This window comes from Glossina fuscipes, unplaced genomic scaffold, assembly GCF_014805625.2.
Source record: "Glossina fuscipes isolate IAEA_lab_2018 unplaced genomic scaffold, Yale_Gfus_2 1, whole genome shotgun sequence".
Taxonomy (NCBI): domain Eukaryota; kingdom Metazoa; phylum Arthropoda; class Insecta; order Diptera; family Glossinidae; genus Glossina; species Glossina fuscipes.
The window spans coordinates 1,568,029-1,584,298 of NW_023998415.1; the positions used below are offsets into that span (position 1 = coordinate 1,568,029).

General features: G+C 34.1%; 2 protein-coding genes across 9 annotated transcripts in view; both read right to left on the reverse strand.

Moving 5' to 3' along the window:
- Positions 1 to 3,153: 3,153 nt before the first annotated feature.
- On the reverse strand, positions 3,154 to 8,383 carry LOC119631411 (myeloid zinc finger 1). Of its 4 annotated transcripts, none has more exons than XM_038023586.1 (6): positions 7,625 to 8,383; positions 6,041 to 6,815; positions 5,306 to 5,500; positions 4,948 to 5,234; positions 4,786 to 4,887; positions 3,154 to 4,523 (listed from the first exon to the last, which is right to left on the reverse strand). In XM_038023586.1, exons 1-6 carry the CDS (start codon positions 8,096 to 8,098, stop codon positions 3,990 to 3,992), a joined length of 2,367 nt encoding a protein of 788 aa, XP_037879514.1. In that variant the 5' UTR covers positions 8,099 to 8,383; the 3' UTR covers positions 3,154 to 3,989. The 4 variants fall into 4 exon arrangements, with proteins under 4 accessions (XP_037879514.1, XP_037879512.1, XP_037879511.1 ...); XM_038023584.1 differs by having other exon boundaries at positions 5,957 to 6,815; XM_038023583.1 differs by having other exon boundaries at positions 4,783 to 4,887; positions 5,957 to 6,815.
- A 254-nt stretch (positions 8,384 to 8,637) lies between these two features.
- Positions 8,638 to 16,270, reverse strand: part of LOC119645007 — a 53,394-nt gene continuing 45,761 nt past the window's right edge. For 4 of the 5 annotated variants that reach the window (XR_005248591.1, XR_005248594.1, XR_005248593.1 and 1 more), the window contains exon 3: positions 8,744 to 8,768. Coding sequence is in view for 1 of the 5 variants with exons in the window: in XM_038044761.1 (XP_037900689.1) it covers positions 8,684 to 8,768 (85 nt within the window). In the remaining 4 variants the exon portion in view is untranslated. Of the gene's footprint in view, positions 8,769 to 16,270 lie in introns of all 5 variants that reach the window. The other variant, XM_038044761.1, reaches the window with a different exon arrangement.

Below are 16,270 nucleotides of genomic sequence, written 5' to 3' on the forward strand. Positions count from 1 at the left end.
CGCTAACTAATGGCGGATCTAGAGGATATTGATCTAACGGTAGCACAAGTGGTGATAAGATCAATTTCCGAGTCTGTGTATATCATCGAAGAAAAGTCTTTTGCCGATATTTGCTATCGATGGTTATAAGGAAAACATGTATTTCATACGATTCCGATGCATACTTTCGGGCATTGCAAACAAATCTAGTCCAGTCTCTATGGTGGGCATCAAACAAAAATATATTAATAAATGAAATATTGTTTCACAAGAATAATTAGTTCCTTTAATGGGCGACGATATGTTTGCTTTTCTCTCAATAAACATTACAAGCTTTTAGAACTCTGTATTCCGATTTCATTTTCATTTACCGAAAATTTAAATTAAAAAAAAAGATTAACAATTTTTTTTTTTAGTAAATTAGCCAAAAATGCTTTAGTGCCAAAAATATGTAATCGAACCAAATGTTAAGATTATACCCCATTTTTTTTTTCTTTTTTTTCAAATAAATAATATAAAGAAATAAATAAAATAAGTGTAAGAATAATAAAAAAGTTGGATACAGGAAATGCTGTAAGGAAATTATTTACCCCATTTTAATTGTTGCTTAAATTGAATTTTGTTTTTTTTTTTTTTTTTTTTGTTATCTTGTATCAATTAATTGCATTGCATTCGAAATTGGTTCAATAATTTATTTTCTTACTTCTTTTATTACAAATGAAATGAATCAATCGATTCCAAACCTAACTAATTGAATCGTTTTGGAAGAATTTGTTAAAGATTTAATGAATAAATAAAATAATATTTGACGTAAATTTTTATTAGTGCTCTGCACTAATGAAATGTCAAATGTCTTTCACTTTCCTCTTATACGGCCAAGCTTAGTTATAGGGTGTTTCGAAACATTTGAGGAGTTTCGCTAACTTTTTTTCCGAAAAAGCAAAGGCTCGCGAAAATATCCTTTGAAATTGTTGAATATTTTCCCAAATTAAGTTGTCGACTTTCTGGTCCACTGCTCCTTTAGCTTCCTTAGTCCCTTAATACTTTCTGGCAACTACCGTCTATATAATCGACGCTTCGCTTAAGCCAATTAACTTTTTCGAGAGATTTTGTAAATAAAATTTTTCTTTTATCTTTGCTACCTGTTTTTGCAAAGACATCATTTTCCACTGAGATTCAGTTATAATATGCATTACTGCGTCCAAAAAGTAAGGTCAATTAATTTTTTGTGTTTTAAATGTATTTATGTTTCTAAATCTATTTCGTCGCCTTCAAAGTAACCCTCACAATAAAACCCATACAATATTCCTTATTATTAGTTTGGCCCGGCGGAAGGATTTCGTAATGCACAACATCACGATAATCGAAGAACACTGCATAACGTTGTCTTGATATTTCTGGTCCTTTGCAAAGATCTTTGTCTCATCTGCCAGCATAATGCTTTTCATGACGTTCATTGAAAAAGTAGTAACGGTTCGCATCGCACAAAATCAAGCACAGCTGAAACACTAATGCCGTTTATAATGCGAAAGTTGACGGAGACGTCTGGCGCGGTCCTATCGTCATCGAAAAAAATATTTCTGATATTCAATAAACCCACGCAACTTAACTTGAATACTGATCCTACTTTGTGATCACGGTATTATGTAATACATTAGGAGAATTTTTGGCTTATTTGTAAAATCAGCTGCAAATAAATTTTAAATAATTCATTTTAGAAAATTTCAATTTTATCATTGGCGTTAATTAATGAAGAGAGGCGGTATATTTCCTGTATATTGCTTGAATTATTAGAGCACTCAGGTAATAATCGTACTTTTACAGCCGTAATAATGGAGTAGGAGTGAATTCTTCTCTATTCAGAAGGATATTTTTAATTATCATTGACATTCATCATATGTTTCTTTGAACTCAATTAAAATAAATCGCCATCGATGATGAACTTGCTTAATACGCATCTTAAAGTAAAAAAATATTCATTTTCATTGTGTTTTATTTTCATTTATGAAAATTTAAATACAATTAACGTCACTGAAACTACTTATGCATTAGTTGTCCAGGACCCAACTGTAGAAATTATAAAATAATAAAATAATAATGATAAAAAAAAAAATAATAATAATAATAAACTAAAAGTAAACGCGAAAAAAACAATGTTCTTAAGTATTTATATAAATTAATTAATTAAAATAATAGTTTTGATTTTTTTAGTTTTATTATTATTATCATTATTTTGCTTTTTTTCTAAAATTTTTTGCTTTTTCAAAAATAGAGAACTTATAGGTTACAAATTAAATTTCAATATATTGGAGGAAAAAGCAAATGTAATAAAAAATAAATGTTTGCACAACTGTTCTAAGCTTTAGAAATAACAAAAAAAAAAAAAAAAAAAAAAAATAAAATAAAATAAAATATGTGTTATATTTTTAAAAAAATTATATTTAACTTAATTTAAGAATTAAATTAAGAAACTTAAAGAAGATTTTTCTTAAAGAAAACATTGCATTTAAAAGAATATTTATTTTATTTGTTTTTGCTCTTTAATAATAAATGCTTTTGCTAAAGTATATTAAATGGAAGTAGTGAAGGAATAAAACTAAAATCCACACTGAGAAGGAGAGCGAAAACGATGCGATCGGAACTGAAATGAAGCATGTCCTAGGATATGAATGGTATGGCACTCTGAAGAGCTTTTTAAAAAGCGTGGATTTGTTGTCTTCAAAACCATAAATTAAAAATAAAAAAATATGAAAATAAGAAGTGGAAAAATATATTAATACGGGGAAGACTACAGCGATGAATATTCATTTCTTTCTTTTTCTTTACAGTTCCCATTAAAATTTAAAAAAAAAAAAAATCACATTGAGTCATTTTTTCATGTACGAAATAAAAACTGAAACTGAAGTAATTGTGACATTATTCTTAAAAATAACTCTATTCAAATTTAAAAATTATTATTAACAACTTAAAATATAATTAAAACTTTAATTTTAAATCTTACAAAAAAAATAAAAATGAGCTGCACTTTGTTTCAATGTTGAAAACGCAGACAAAAAAAAAAAAAAAATTCACGGCGCGAAACAAAATTATTGAGTTTTTTTCGTATATTGGGTTTTCAGAGAGTTTAGAGTCCTTTTCTAAAAGACTAGTTGCTTTTGTGTTTTTTTTTTTTTAGTTAGGGATAAGTATTTTTGCTTTTTTTTTTTTTTTTTTTTTTATATATATATAAGTGGGTTGAAAGGTTTTCCGGACGATCTTAGATCGCTTTATCTCGAATTTTAACCGAAATTATGTTGAGGTTACTATGAGAATTTAAAATCGTTTTGTTTGACATAAAATTCTAAAAATATTTCTTTTAAGTTTAACTTGTTCTTTAAAAAAATTGCTTATATTGTGTTGTTAGGTTTTCTTTCTCAGTGTAAATCTAAAGCAATACTTTATGGACTCTTAAGAAGTATGAAAATATGAATGGTTTTCTTATTTTTTTTCTTTTTTTTACATATCTTGACGATGCATAAGGAAGGATGAAAAAATAAATGAATTTAAATGAAAGTTTTCTTTTTTAAGGGATGGGATGGGTGGTGAGCTTAGACTTTTTCATATTATCATAGAGATCCGAATATTGAGTGTATGTGTGGATGTATGGGTATTGCATGCGAGAGAGTAGGCGGACCCGTCGAAGGGTGAGGCGGTGGTGGTTGCGCATGACTATGGTTGTGGGCATTACTAGCAGCCGCATGGGCTGCATGAGCCGGATGATGAGCAGCTGCAGCGGCTGCTGCTGCTGCGGCGGCAGCTGCGGGCGGCAAAGAGGCCACTGGCGGTCGAGTTATCGATAAAGTTACCGTTTGTGGAGCCTGAGCTGCGGATAGAGACGGCGGTGCTGTACCATGGTGTGATTGCTGTTGTTGCTGGCCTGGTGCTTGTTGCCCGCCATGTGCTTGGGTAGTGTTAGCTCCTGTCGCTGTAGCTGGCACCACCGCTGATGAAGCGGTATTTGTGGGGGGATGTCACTGAGCTACCACTGACGTGGCGGCATTTTGTTGTACTACCACCCCCGGAGCTACGGAATTGGCCACACTCACCGTTACCGATGGCTGGCTACCACCCCCGCCATGAGCTGCGGTTGGCTGCCCCTGAAATGCATGCTGAAAGGGCGGTCCATAGCATTGTGGAAAGTAGAGTTCATTCTTAACTTGTGAACCCGGTTGTGCACCACCGCCCATTGACCGCGGTAAAATATTAGATTTGTTGTCGCCAGGTTGTGCGGCCGGGTTATTGTTATTTAGAAATTGCTGAGCTACCGCAGCATTTTTACTTTCATTCATCAAATGATTAGCCGCTGCTGCAGCAGCTGCCGAAGCGGCTACCGCTGCCGCCGTTACATGATTGTTATTTACATTATTATTGTTACTCGAGTTGGCATTGCGTCGCCCTTTGGTCGTATTCGGATTCATGTGGTTGTCGATATGTTTGGTAACCTCATTTTCAGTGGCAAAACGTCTTCGACAATTCGGCATCGGACAGCAGAACGGTCGATCACCCTACGTAAGGAAAATTTAAGACGGGTAAATAATTATTTGTAGTTCAAAAAAAAACAAAAAAGACTTTATCCGTTGCCATTCTGAATGCTAGCATAAGATGTGAGATAAATATAGAGAGTGGCAAAATTTATAGCTTCTCTATAAATTGGGAAAATAACATGAATTGACATAAAGTCATGACTTTTTTCAATGCACAAGATTTACTTGCAATTGAAAATTATTTTATTTCGTAATCATTAATTGCTCTTTCAAATACTACTACCTGGTGCGTTCTGGTATGCTGATCCAGTATTGCTTTTTGACGGAAGTCTTTACCACACTGACCACATTTGTAAGGTTTTTCGCCTGTATGTATGCGGATGTGCTGGAAAATCGTAACGATTTATTAAAATTTTTAAAATCCCGAGTAAATTCGTTGGTTTACCTGATTCAAGATTGTTCGTTGACGGAAGAAACGCGGACAATATAGGCAACCAAATGGTTTCTCATTTGTATGTATACGCAAATGTTGTGTTAGGTGCGACTGTTGACGGAAACGCTTGCCACATTCTGGGCACGGATAAGGACGCGATTCAATGTGTATGCAACCGTGTTGCAATAGTGTCGTCTTCTGTTTAAATTCCTTATCACAAATAGGACAACGCACATATAATGGCATATTTGCCGGACGGACGCCAATATGTTGTAAAACGTCAGGTAAGATTTTTTGACCTATTTGTAACGAAGGAGATAAACGCATTAAAAAATTATAAATGAGAAATACATTAATGTAATCGCTTAACCTTTGCCGTCTTTAAAATATGAGGGGTAATGTATACCGCCGCTACCATCTGGAGTACCCTGGGAGTCATCGTCGTGATAGCCACCTTCACCGGCAATACCATTTTTCGTATCAGTCTCATCTCCCGGAAAGGGTACATCCTGCGGCCACAGAGTTGGATGTGGTCCGTTTTTAAATATAAGATGCGGTGATACATCTATAAAGGTAAGGGAGAAAGAGAGGATAGGGCTTTTTAAGAAATTTCCGTAGACGCAATTAGAAGGAAAGAGAGGCAAATAACTAAGCTAATCTACTTTACAAAAGAATGGAAGAGAGTGAGAGAGCAGACTTCAGTGCTTCAGCACTTGTTGTAAATGGTTATAATTGAATTTTGAAATTTTGTGCCAGATCTTTGTTTTTAAAAACAAAAAAGGATTTTCCAAAATGAGAATCGATCTAGATTTTCATTTTGGAAGATCAGCCATATCCTTCTATCAAAGTGCTTTTGAGATAACGTTTGAAATTTTGTTACTCCAACACAAAAACTGTAACTCTCTGTTGTTGGGGGATTTTCTTTTTTATCTGATCTGATATATCTTTCTGAATTTTTTGTTCTTTTTCTCTTTTTTTTTTTGTTTGTTTTTATGTAATTGGTTCAAGAACTGTCGCTCGCCTTGGTGGGTTCGCACATGTTGATTGAGGATGGCCTTCTGGCGAAAGTGCTTGCCGCACTCGGGACACGCGAAGGGCTTCTCACCCGAATGGATGCGTATGTGTTGATTGAGTATCGCTCGCTGACGAAAGCTACGCGAACAATAACCGCAAGTAAACGGCTTCTCATTGGCATGAATGCGCAGATGCTGCGTCAGATGCGATTGTTGACGAAAACGTTTACCGCACTCCGAACAAGGGTAGGGCCGAGCGTCCGTGTGTATACGATCGTGCTGCAGCAGAGTAGATTTCTGTTTAAAGTCTTTGCCACAGGTGAGGCATTTGAATAGCCTCAGATCACTGTGAGGTTTAGGAGGTTTATGATTGGCAGGCGAGGTATTAGGGTGTCGGCCCGAGGAACCGCTCGTGGTGCTATTAGTGTGTGAAGTGCCATTCTGTTGATTCGAACTGTTATTAGCGGAACTATTTTGCTGCTGACCGGGCAACAATTCAGGCAGAGCATAAGCTTCCAGACCATTTGCGCCGGCATTTCCGGAATTTTGATCCATCGAACCGGCCATACCGGGAAGTACAGGTTTGTTAAGATAGTGCAAAGGTGGAAAACCGGGTGGAGCCATTAAAGCACCTTGTGGAGCGACCGGATGGCGAGGAGCATAATAGCCACTAAGTTCACCATTCTGAGCTCCCGCAAAACTATTGGAGGGATCATTGCCTTGCTGTTGGCCACTTTGTGGTACATGTTGTTGTTGAGGATTCCCCGTCGCGCTGGTATCGCCACTGCCACCATTCTGTTGCTGATGTTGGGGATCATTTGAGCTTTGGTTTGGATTTTGTTGCTGTGAAGAATTCTGCTGGTGGACCTAAGGAAGCAAAACCAACCAAATGAGAACTATGAGTATTAGAATAAGATAAACTAGTTAAATTATCAATTGTTTTACAAAATCACTAAAACAAGAACCTTTCATGTCCACACTAAAAGAAAAACAAAAACGAAACACCGAAATTACATTCGATTGTGATGGAATCTTCAATACCCACCAAAGAAAAAATAACAAATTTCAATACTCCATAATATTGGATGGACATAGAGATTTTTCGATTTTTATGCTGGTGCTGTCAGGTCTTTAATTGTTGCCGTTATCCCTGGTGCAAATTATGAATAATGAACAAACAGAATCGTTCACAGTTTATGACGGCCCATTTGCTTGGTAATTTTCAAGACGATATCTTCATTTTTGCAACTGGAAATAACTTTGACATGGACGGACCGACATGCTCACTGAACCAGAATATAAGCACTTTATTGAGTCTCCAAATCTTCTTCTTCTTGGTATTTTAAAAGATATGAGAAAATGAATAATTGTTCTTTTGGTGATCATAAGTTATTTCTACATTTCCATTACAATCGGAGGCGGAATCGAACGTTACATAGCTCTTCTACTGATGAAAAGAGATGAACGGTTAATAAAAGCGATATGGATAATGATAACTATTGAAAAATGACAACTTTGAAAAGAAGCATGGTACAAAGGAATCGCAACCATCTAATAAAGGAGTGAATGTCGTATCCAATCATAAGGAATAATGGGAAGTTTTTTAATACCATTTCAAAGGAAAAGTGACTGATTTTTAATGAAATGTTGATTTGCTTACAAAATAATATACTTACCTGACTCATGTTTACATCGTCGTCGGGGCCACCGTTATTATTGGCACGTTGTTGTTGAGGCGGGTAAGGACTTGTTGAAGGTGAGCCTTGCTGTCGTACTCCTCCACCACCACCTCCTCCACCCGCGTCCGCTCCATTTTCCCGAACATTAGGATCTCCGTTTGGACTTTGTGGTTGCGGTCCACCACCAGCCGGACCGGCCCCAGAATTAAGCTGTGGCGCCCCATTTTGAGCTGATTGCTGTTGTGCGCTCAAATGGCTCTGAGCCTGTTGCTGTATGCCTGGATACATTTCCGAGCCCCATTGCGTTGCGGAGCCACCTATGGCAGCTGCATTTCTTTCTGCCTCTTGCGAATCTTTATACAAAACGTACGGTTGACCCGTGTCCTGCGTAATGCAATACATTATTTGACGTGGCACCTTAAGACCAGCAGCTATACATGCCGCAAATGAGGCAGAAAAATTTATTGCCATTGTTGCGGAAGCGTGAGTCTTTAATAAGGAGCTTGTGTCTTCGGTTAGTTAAATTTAAAACACTCGCTGCTCGAGCCGTAACTCCTTAAACGTATATATTAACTATCTTTTCGTCACGCTTATGCTCTCTATAAACTAGAGAGTTTTTATTGTCTGGTGATATTACTCATATTTTGAGCGGGTAGTTGATGTTTGATATCTTTATATATACATATACATATACATATGCATATACATACATACATACATATACATATATATATATATATATATATATATATATATATATATATATATATGTATATAAAAAGGCTTGCTATCGTATATGCTTTCTTTTGTATGTTCTGAGGGGCAGAGGGGGTTCTCTTTGAATTAGAATCTCCTTTATTTTTTATATTCTTATTTTATTTATTTATGTTAATGTAAGTTTTTATTTTGTTGCAAGATAAAATTTTTGTGTTTATCTTTTCTTTTTTTTTTTAAATATATTAAAGTGATCCTTTCCTCTGAGTTTTTTTGTTTATTTTAGCTTTTTTTATTTTTTTTTATTTTTGCTTAATATGATTAAAATTTTTCTTCTTTTTTTTATACCAGTATATAAATTATACTTTGTTTTAACAAACTCTTTTTAGATGCTGCTTGATATTGTTGTCTAGAATTTGGATGATAACTGAAAAATAAAAAAAAAATTTTTATAAATTTTTAATTTTTTGAAACTAAATGCAAATATTTGCATATAATCGATATGCAACACCCATTGAAAATACATTTCAAGTTCAAAGTAGAAATAAATTTTGAAAAATTATTCTCTTTAATATGCAAACTGTATAACGCTTTGATGGAAGTGATATTAAAAGTCTTCATTCATTCATTCCTATACATTTTCTTAGGAAATTATAAATAAAAAAGTCCAAAACTCTTATTCTCGTTTACTAAAGCAAGGCTACAACGTACTTTATATTATATGGAATCGAATTAAGCAAAAACAGAAAAAATAGTACCTTATTATAAGGTACAGTTGGGAGAAGGGGAACCACCCTGAGAGAAGGGTTAATATGTTGTATGTATCTATTTTATACCAATTTGACAAGATACACACACGAAAAGCTTCGATATGTATACGTACGCGTCAGTAAGAAATCTCACAGTCAAGATCACCATTTACGGCAGCCGAAGTATTCAGCAAGGAGTGCCCATATTGCGCCTTTACCAAAGGCAACATAAACAGCGATCAGAGACAAAAATCTGGCTACATGTCTGCCCGCTTCTAGTACCACTCTCTCTGTTTAAGCTCTTTTAACTTCTCTTCCCCTTGTTGAACTGGTCTTTTTAAGATATTGTTGAATGTTCTGCTTTTTGTTTCATTTGATTTCGTTTTTTCTTGTCTATTTTTTCTTTCTTTAATAAATTTGCAGTCACCATGACGGCGTTTTGTTAACATACATATTCAATTCTTTAATGCGGGATCAAGGTCTTTCTTTGTTGTTGTCATCGTGTCTGTGTTTATTAGTTTGTAGAGATGTTAGTTTTTTTGCGAGTACGTGCGTAAGTGAATTGTTTTTTTTCTTCTGCTATTTCGCTTATGTCCATACATAAATATTCTCGATCACTTCGAATTATTCAAAAAATGTCTTGAAGAGAATTTTTTTTTAAAAATATTGATTTAATTTTTTTTTATTTATTTATTTATTTATTTATTTACGGTTTTTTTTTTTTTGCAATATTTTAAAGATACCAACAACAGAAAAGAATATACAAAAATTAGGTGATCTCATCAATTTGAAAGTGAAGCATAAATAATACCGGCATTCAAAATTTATAAGCGCCAACAATGAAATTCTTTCCAAACCAAGACCAGAGGATACCAAAGATTAGTGCAAAATTGAACGGCGACTAATCCATAGCTGTCCGCTTGTTCATGTTTGGAATACTCATATTCGCAAAAATGAGATTAAATAGCTTAGATTTGCCATGCGTAGCTAGAGTTTCAGCTGGGTCGCGAACCACCAATGCATTTTTAAATTGGGCATAATCCATCCACATACGCGGTACACATTTACTCTACTTTGCAGTAGAGATTATGCTTTCTATTCAGAAAGGGATCGATAATCCGGTGAATGTCGCTAAACGCCAAAGTGGTAAACCGAAATATATAACATACCCAGAGACATATCAAAGTAATTGAGAAATCAAAGTTATGTTAATTGTCTTGTTCTTGTGGTGTTCTTGTTCACAAGGTGTTCCCCTGCCATATGATCAAGCATTTAACAAAGAAATGGCCTCGATATCGTTGGCATGAATCTATTTGTAAAAACTTCCAAATTTGCAACGAAATTATTCACTCGTTTAAGCATTTCACGATACTTATAGCAATAAAACCGCATTTATTTGATATTGATTCTATGGGACGTTTCTTTCCCACGATTACATTATAAGGGTCAATTGATGTCGTAAAAATGCCGTCAATCTAATTCATCAATAAATATTAATATTGATATTCGCGAAGCGTGTGCATTATTAAAATAAAAACTTCCTTAATTTTTTAACTACAAATTTACATCTTATAGTATTTAACAGATATCTGAATTTAGTAGGAGAGAGATAATTATCAGGGTAGAGTGATATCTGTAGCTTTCAAATCTACCACAAAGCCAAGTAGTTGAAAAGCGCGGCGATTTTACATACCTGATTTCAATTCTCAGGTTGATGCAAGATCGTAGGTAGGGGGGGGTGCTCGACCGATAAAGGCACATGTAACACTTACTGATCATGGGCGCAACAAAGTGCACGATTCCCTATCTCCCTTTATGTGATACACGTATACAGAGAGCATCCCCCAAAATGATTAGTCATATGAACATATACAAAAAGAGAAAAGGCGTGTGTTCAAAATTCTTTTAACTGTATTTGACCAGTGAATTAAGTCAAATCATCGCCTTCGACTGACCTATAATAAATTCAAAGGTCAGACGAAAGACCAAAATTGATCAAACAATTGCACTTCGGTTTTTTTTATTTGCAATTTAATTAATCTTTGCTTAATATTTTCGCGCAGACTCAGTACAAAAGTTGCTTGCATTATGTGGCAGATTTAGTGGTGTGTGGATCGGATAAAAAGATTACTGTCACAAATAAAATAAATTAGTTTTAAATGCATTGAACTTTAAATTTCTAACGGCTCAATATTTCTAATTTATATAATGCCACCAACGCTTCTGCTTATCTTATTTTATGATTTCTAACGCGACTATATATTTATATCAACTTGGATGTATGAAGCTAAAGTTGCCTTAAAAATATAAATAATTGATTGAAATGAGATTTTTGACCGACTTCGTCATAAGTAGCGCTTCTCGAAGGGCAAGAAAACTTTTTCAATTCTTTGCATAACATACAAATTTTTTCTTACAGTAACAATAGCTAAACCGTTACATGTTCCCATTTTATGCTGAACTGTATTTCGTATAGAGATTACATTAACATTTATTAGAATTTTTCCTGAGCTAAGTTGAATTTGAAAACAAATTATTGTTATTATAATCGGATCATTAGACGAATAGAAGTTGGCGTCTACTTAAAGATTTCAATTGACATGATGGGTTAACACTCGCTTTGGTATTGGGCTTCATAATGGTAAGATTAGGTAGAAATTCCGGGATTCCGGCTAAAGAGAAGATCTTCACTCAAGTCTTAAATACGCGTTTAGCAGCATGTGTACCATTTTTCTAAAACTTCTAAGTTCTCCAAAAATTCTTATCGGAACGTAGCCTTGTCGTAGCCACTCCCCCGGCATGACATCACCGGACTCTTTTTTAACGTATAAGGTTTAGAAGAGAACTTAAAGAGCAAAATCTCTCAATAATCAGTAGGATTAAGACGAAATCCTACATTAAGCTGGCAAGACGATATTACAAGTGTTTTCAACTGTAAACTCCGTCGAAGAATGGTTGCATTAAGTAAATGAATTAAGTAATATCTTAAGAGATGATCGAAAATTCTTGGTAGTTTTTGATCAAAAAATTCACAAAGTAGCAGTGAAATTTATATATATGTATATGTATATATATGTATATATATGTATGTGTATGGAAAAAATTTGGTTACGTTGTAGCTTCTCTTTATCACTGTAGCAAAGTTAAGAGCTACGAGGTAATAGAAGTGAGCTAGCGATCAAAAACGAGTACAATTTCTTTTCTTACCTTTCCAGCTTATAACACAATTCAAGGCTTAAATAGATTGTTCATTTTTAATTTTTTATATAAAGAAAAAATCTTGTTGATTTAACTCTGGCTTTTCACTTCAATTACAAAATTAGACTTAGATTTGGTTTTTCTTCATACGGAAGGCACACCTGAATTTTATTTAATACGAGAGCTTATTTTTTCAATTTATTTTTTTTTTTAAATTCATGAAATAAAACATGAATTGAAATTAATGAGTATAGGTTTGGATTTTTTCGAAACCGATGGAATTAAATATGAGAAAAAAAAATGCAAAAAATATTGAAAAAAAATTAAAAATAAATTATAAAATGATTTCTTAAGTTTTTTTTAGTTAATTATAAATTAATGTTTTCTACTTATATGCATGGGTTTGTTAATGCGTTAAACTCCGCCTACTTATAACTAACGTTTGAGCAAAATACTATATTCATATATATCTATATTTTTACACATATGTATATATGTATGTACATATATACATATATACATATATATTTCAAATACATTTATTGTATCTCAAATGCATGCATTGCTTGCGAAAAAAAACGCATACATACACACATACACACGCAAACATATTCACACACATTGTTGCATTAACAAACTGTGCAATAACAATAACAGCAACAAATTGTAGCAAGACGGGCTAGAGCAGTCAAGCTATCCAACCCCAAACCATCAAACCAACTAAGCAACCAACCAACTAACTAACAAAAACTCTAATGCACCAAACATTGATGTAGTTTGTCCATAATGCAAGATTAAATGAGAAAAAAGAAATTATTTACATTTATTTATATATATATATATCTAAGCATATATATAAATATACTTAAAAATGAAAATAAAAAAAAGTAATAAAAAATCCGTTGACGAAAAAACCATCATATCTCAAGACAATTTTTTATTGTTTCAGCTAGCTTAAGCCTTTCATCTATTTTTCTTTACTTATTTCAAATTCTTCTATTCTGAAGCTTTAAAAAGAAAAAAAATTATTTATAAAAACCAAAATAAAATGAAAATTGGATTTTGTTTTTATTAAGTACTTCCTGCCCTACTTCTTACTCTATATTCTTCAGCAAGCTTTTTGAGATTAAACGGAATGGGCAACGATTCTGGTGCCGGTAGCGGGAAGGCTTTCTAAAAATATTATAGTCTATCGAATATATATCGTCAATAATATTCGCATGTTCTTCGCCATAGCTAGCGTTTTAGCATTGGATACGCTCCTAACGTTACTTAATTTAGCGCTTGGGAGAAGTGAATTATGGTTAGCACAACATAAATGAACCGAGGATTAGCAATAACGTTGTGCTTAGTTTAAGCATAATTCGCGTCACAAAAACTCCAAAAATTTGAATTGATATTCGCCTTTCTCTCCTTACCATGCTAAGTTCGACAAAAATATTTGAAAATATTTTCCGTCATTGAATACGCCGGTCGGAGTCGGCTAATGCGCTAAGGAGCTAAGCTGTACGAGGGCGATGACATTTCACAAACCTTCTCCGAAACATTTTCCCAGCCTACGACATATGTCTCTTGTAGAATACATTTTTGCCATTGAGGAAACGAAGGAGAGAAATGCTTTTTTTTTTCTCTCTTTCCGTGTTCAAAAGCCAACTAATAAAATAGCTGGATGGATTTTATAAAATGTCTCCATCAAGTGTCGGCGCCAAGTTAAGCTATCAAGGTATTCGAACGAATAGTTTTGTGTCCATAGCAGCAATTTCGATTGAAATTCACTCTAAGAAATATGATTCCGCAATTCAAGGTATTTTTAAACAAGTATGCTTCGACGCGTAGAGTGGAAGAACATATCGAAAGCGTAATCAGCAAAGTAAGCATGGAAGAGAATAAGTGCCTAGACAGCATTATACGCAACTAGTTAGTCCACAGATGACGGAAAGCTAAATGCCTGCAAGGAACCAATAAGTAACTCTCGATCGGAAAGCAATGAGAATTGAAAGGTTGTTGGTAAAAGAGCACAAAGGCATGACCGAACGAATACGCTTCATGAAGCAGTAGTCCCAAGTGGAGGAATTCAATAACATAGTACGTATTGCGTGTTTAGGCCCGTTAAAATTATTCCAAGTTTTATAATGAACTGTTGTTGGGCTAGATTCAATTTATAGATTCTCAGAATAGATTTAGAAAAGTTTTTCAACTTTTGACGTAAATACAGAATTTTTATTGCTAGGTTCGCTTTCTGCGTACTTTGCGACAGGCGTGTGATGGATTGTGTGCTCGTATGTGCACAATACGTGCGTCAATAATCCCCAGGATTAAGCGGACAACACTTTTTCTTTTTTAGTTTAGTTTAGTTGATATTTATTTTTCTTCCATTGGCACTAAGCCACGGGACTCATTTACAAAATAGAGCAAATTTTTGATGGAAAATATTGATAATGTTACCTTTCGAATTTCACATCCCGATTATCGGGAATCATTTTTAGAAATTTTTTTAATGTGTGTTCTGATCCCTCCGCCGCATTCAATTGCATCGGTGTCCGCGCGACTTTGTTCAAAATCGAGCAACATCAACAAATTTTAGTTTTGTTTTGATCAACGCAGGAAATTCGCATTTTCCTTTCTTTTTTTTTAAATGCCAGAAATAGCCTTAGGATAAAAGCATTTTAGCGAATGACCGCAGTGATCTGGAATTGTGACGGGCATCGTTCGAGGTTTGCAACTATCGACGAAAAAGAAAAAATGGAGTTTATCATCTATGTGCTAGCGCCGGAAGTTATTGATCGATACGTTGTATACAGATGTTTGTACACATAAGCTATGGACGATATCCGATTAAGAGATAAAGCAAAGAATATCTATGCGACGCGTATGTATGATGTTTGAAATCGTATTTTCTAAAACTTGGCGGTGCGGGATTAAAGCTAAAAACGCTATTGTCAAGCTATCTCCTTTTCGTCATCTCCGAGCGCTTGCAGGCGACTTAATGTTACATGCTGGCGAGAATTACCCTACTTGATTTACATATTTAAGAAAGGAAACGTTTTTACTAAGCATAAATGAATCGGTTGCGCCTCGAATTTAATCTCACCAAGATCTGGTATCAGCTTTGCTTCCCCAGAGAAAATGTTGCGGTTGTGATTGTTGCTGAATTCGTCGAAACTTGAAAGATAAGGCAGACATGCCTGAAGGGAATCTTTACTCCTTATCTTGTACGCATAAATATGCATGTTTGCAAAATGTTTTTGAATTTTGAGTCTCCATACTTTGCAAACATACAAAATACTACAAATCTAATGTACCTCCTGTCGAGGTTACAAAAAAAAAAAAAAAAAAAAAAAAAAAACATCAATTGACAGTGTGACTACACTATCAAGCAAGCACTTACAATACGGATAAATGGAATGCGGTGCAGTACACTGCGATGCACGAGTGCTCTAAAATCAACAACTTTCACTTGAAGTTGATCTGCCACCGCTTACATAAACCAAACAAACATTACAAACTAGATCAGCACCAAATTTCACAAATTAACACAAAAATAAATAAAATGCAAACGAATGAACGAATGTATAAAACAAAGACACATACAAATCCACAAAAATATCACGGGAAAAGCATGTCTATGAAATTAACAAAATTAAGAGAAAAGTTCGTTATAAACATCTTTCAAACAATTCGTACATTAATAGAATTTGAAGAAAAAAAAAAAAAAAAAAAAAAAAAAAAACAAACGCTAAACTATGTATGCAAATTTTCAAAACGATACCGTACTTAGTTACTTTTTTTACTTTACTTTCTACTAAAAATAGATAATGTTACAGATGTACATATTCATCCGCGTACATATGCATATATGCATCACAATATAGGTATGCATGCAGGTACATGCATATATATATATATATATATATATATTTATGTATAAGTATGTATTTAAATATGTATATGTAAATATGTATAAGCATATATTTCCATATAT

What these genes read in the sequence shown, in the direction of transcription:
- LOC119631411 (XM_038023583.1), bottom strand. Translation starts at nt 8,098, where the DNA reads ATGGCAATAAATTTTTCTGCCTCATTTGCGGCATGTATAGCTGCTGGT. An exon ending in ACGATGTAAACATGAGTCAG is followed by an intron (nt 6,816 to 7,624) that starts GTAAGTATATTA and finishes TTGCTTCCTTAG; the next exon opens with GTCCACCAGCAGAATTCTTC. An exon ending in ATACCAGAACGCACCAGGTA is followed by an intron (nt 4,524 to 4,782) that starts GTAGTATTTGAA and finishes TTCCTTACGTAG; the next exon opens with GGTGATCGACCGTTCTGCTG.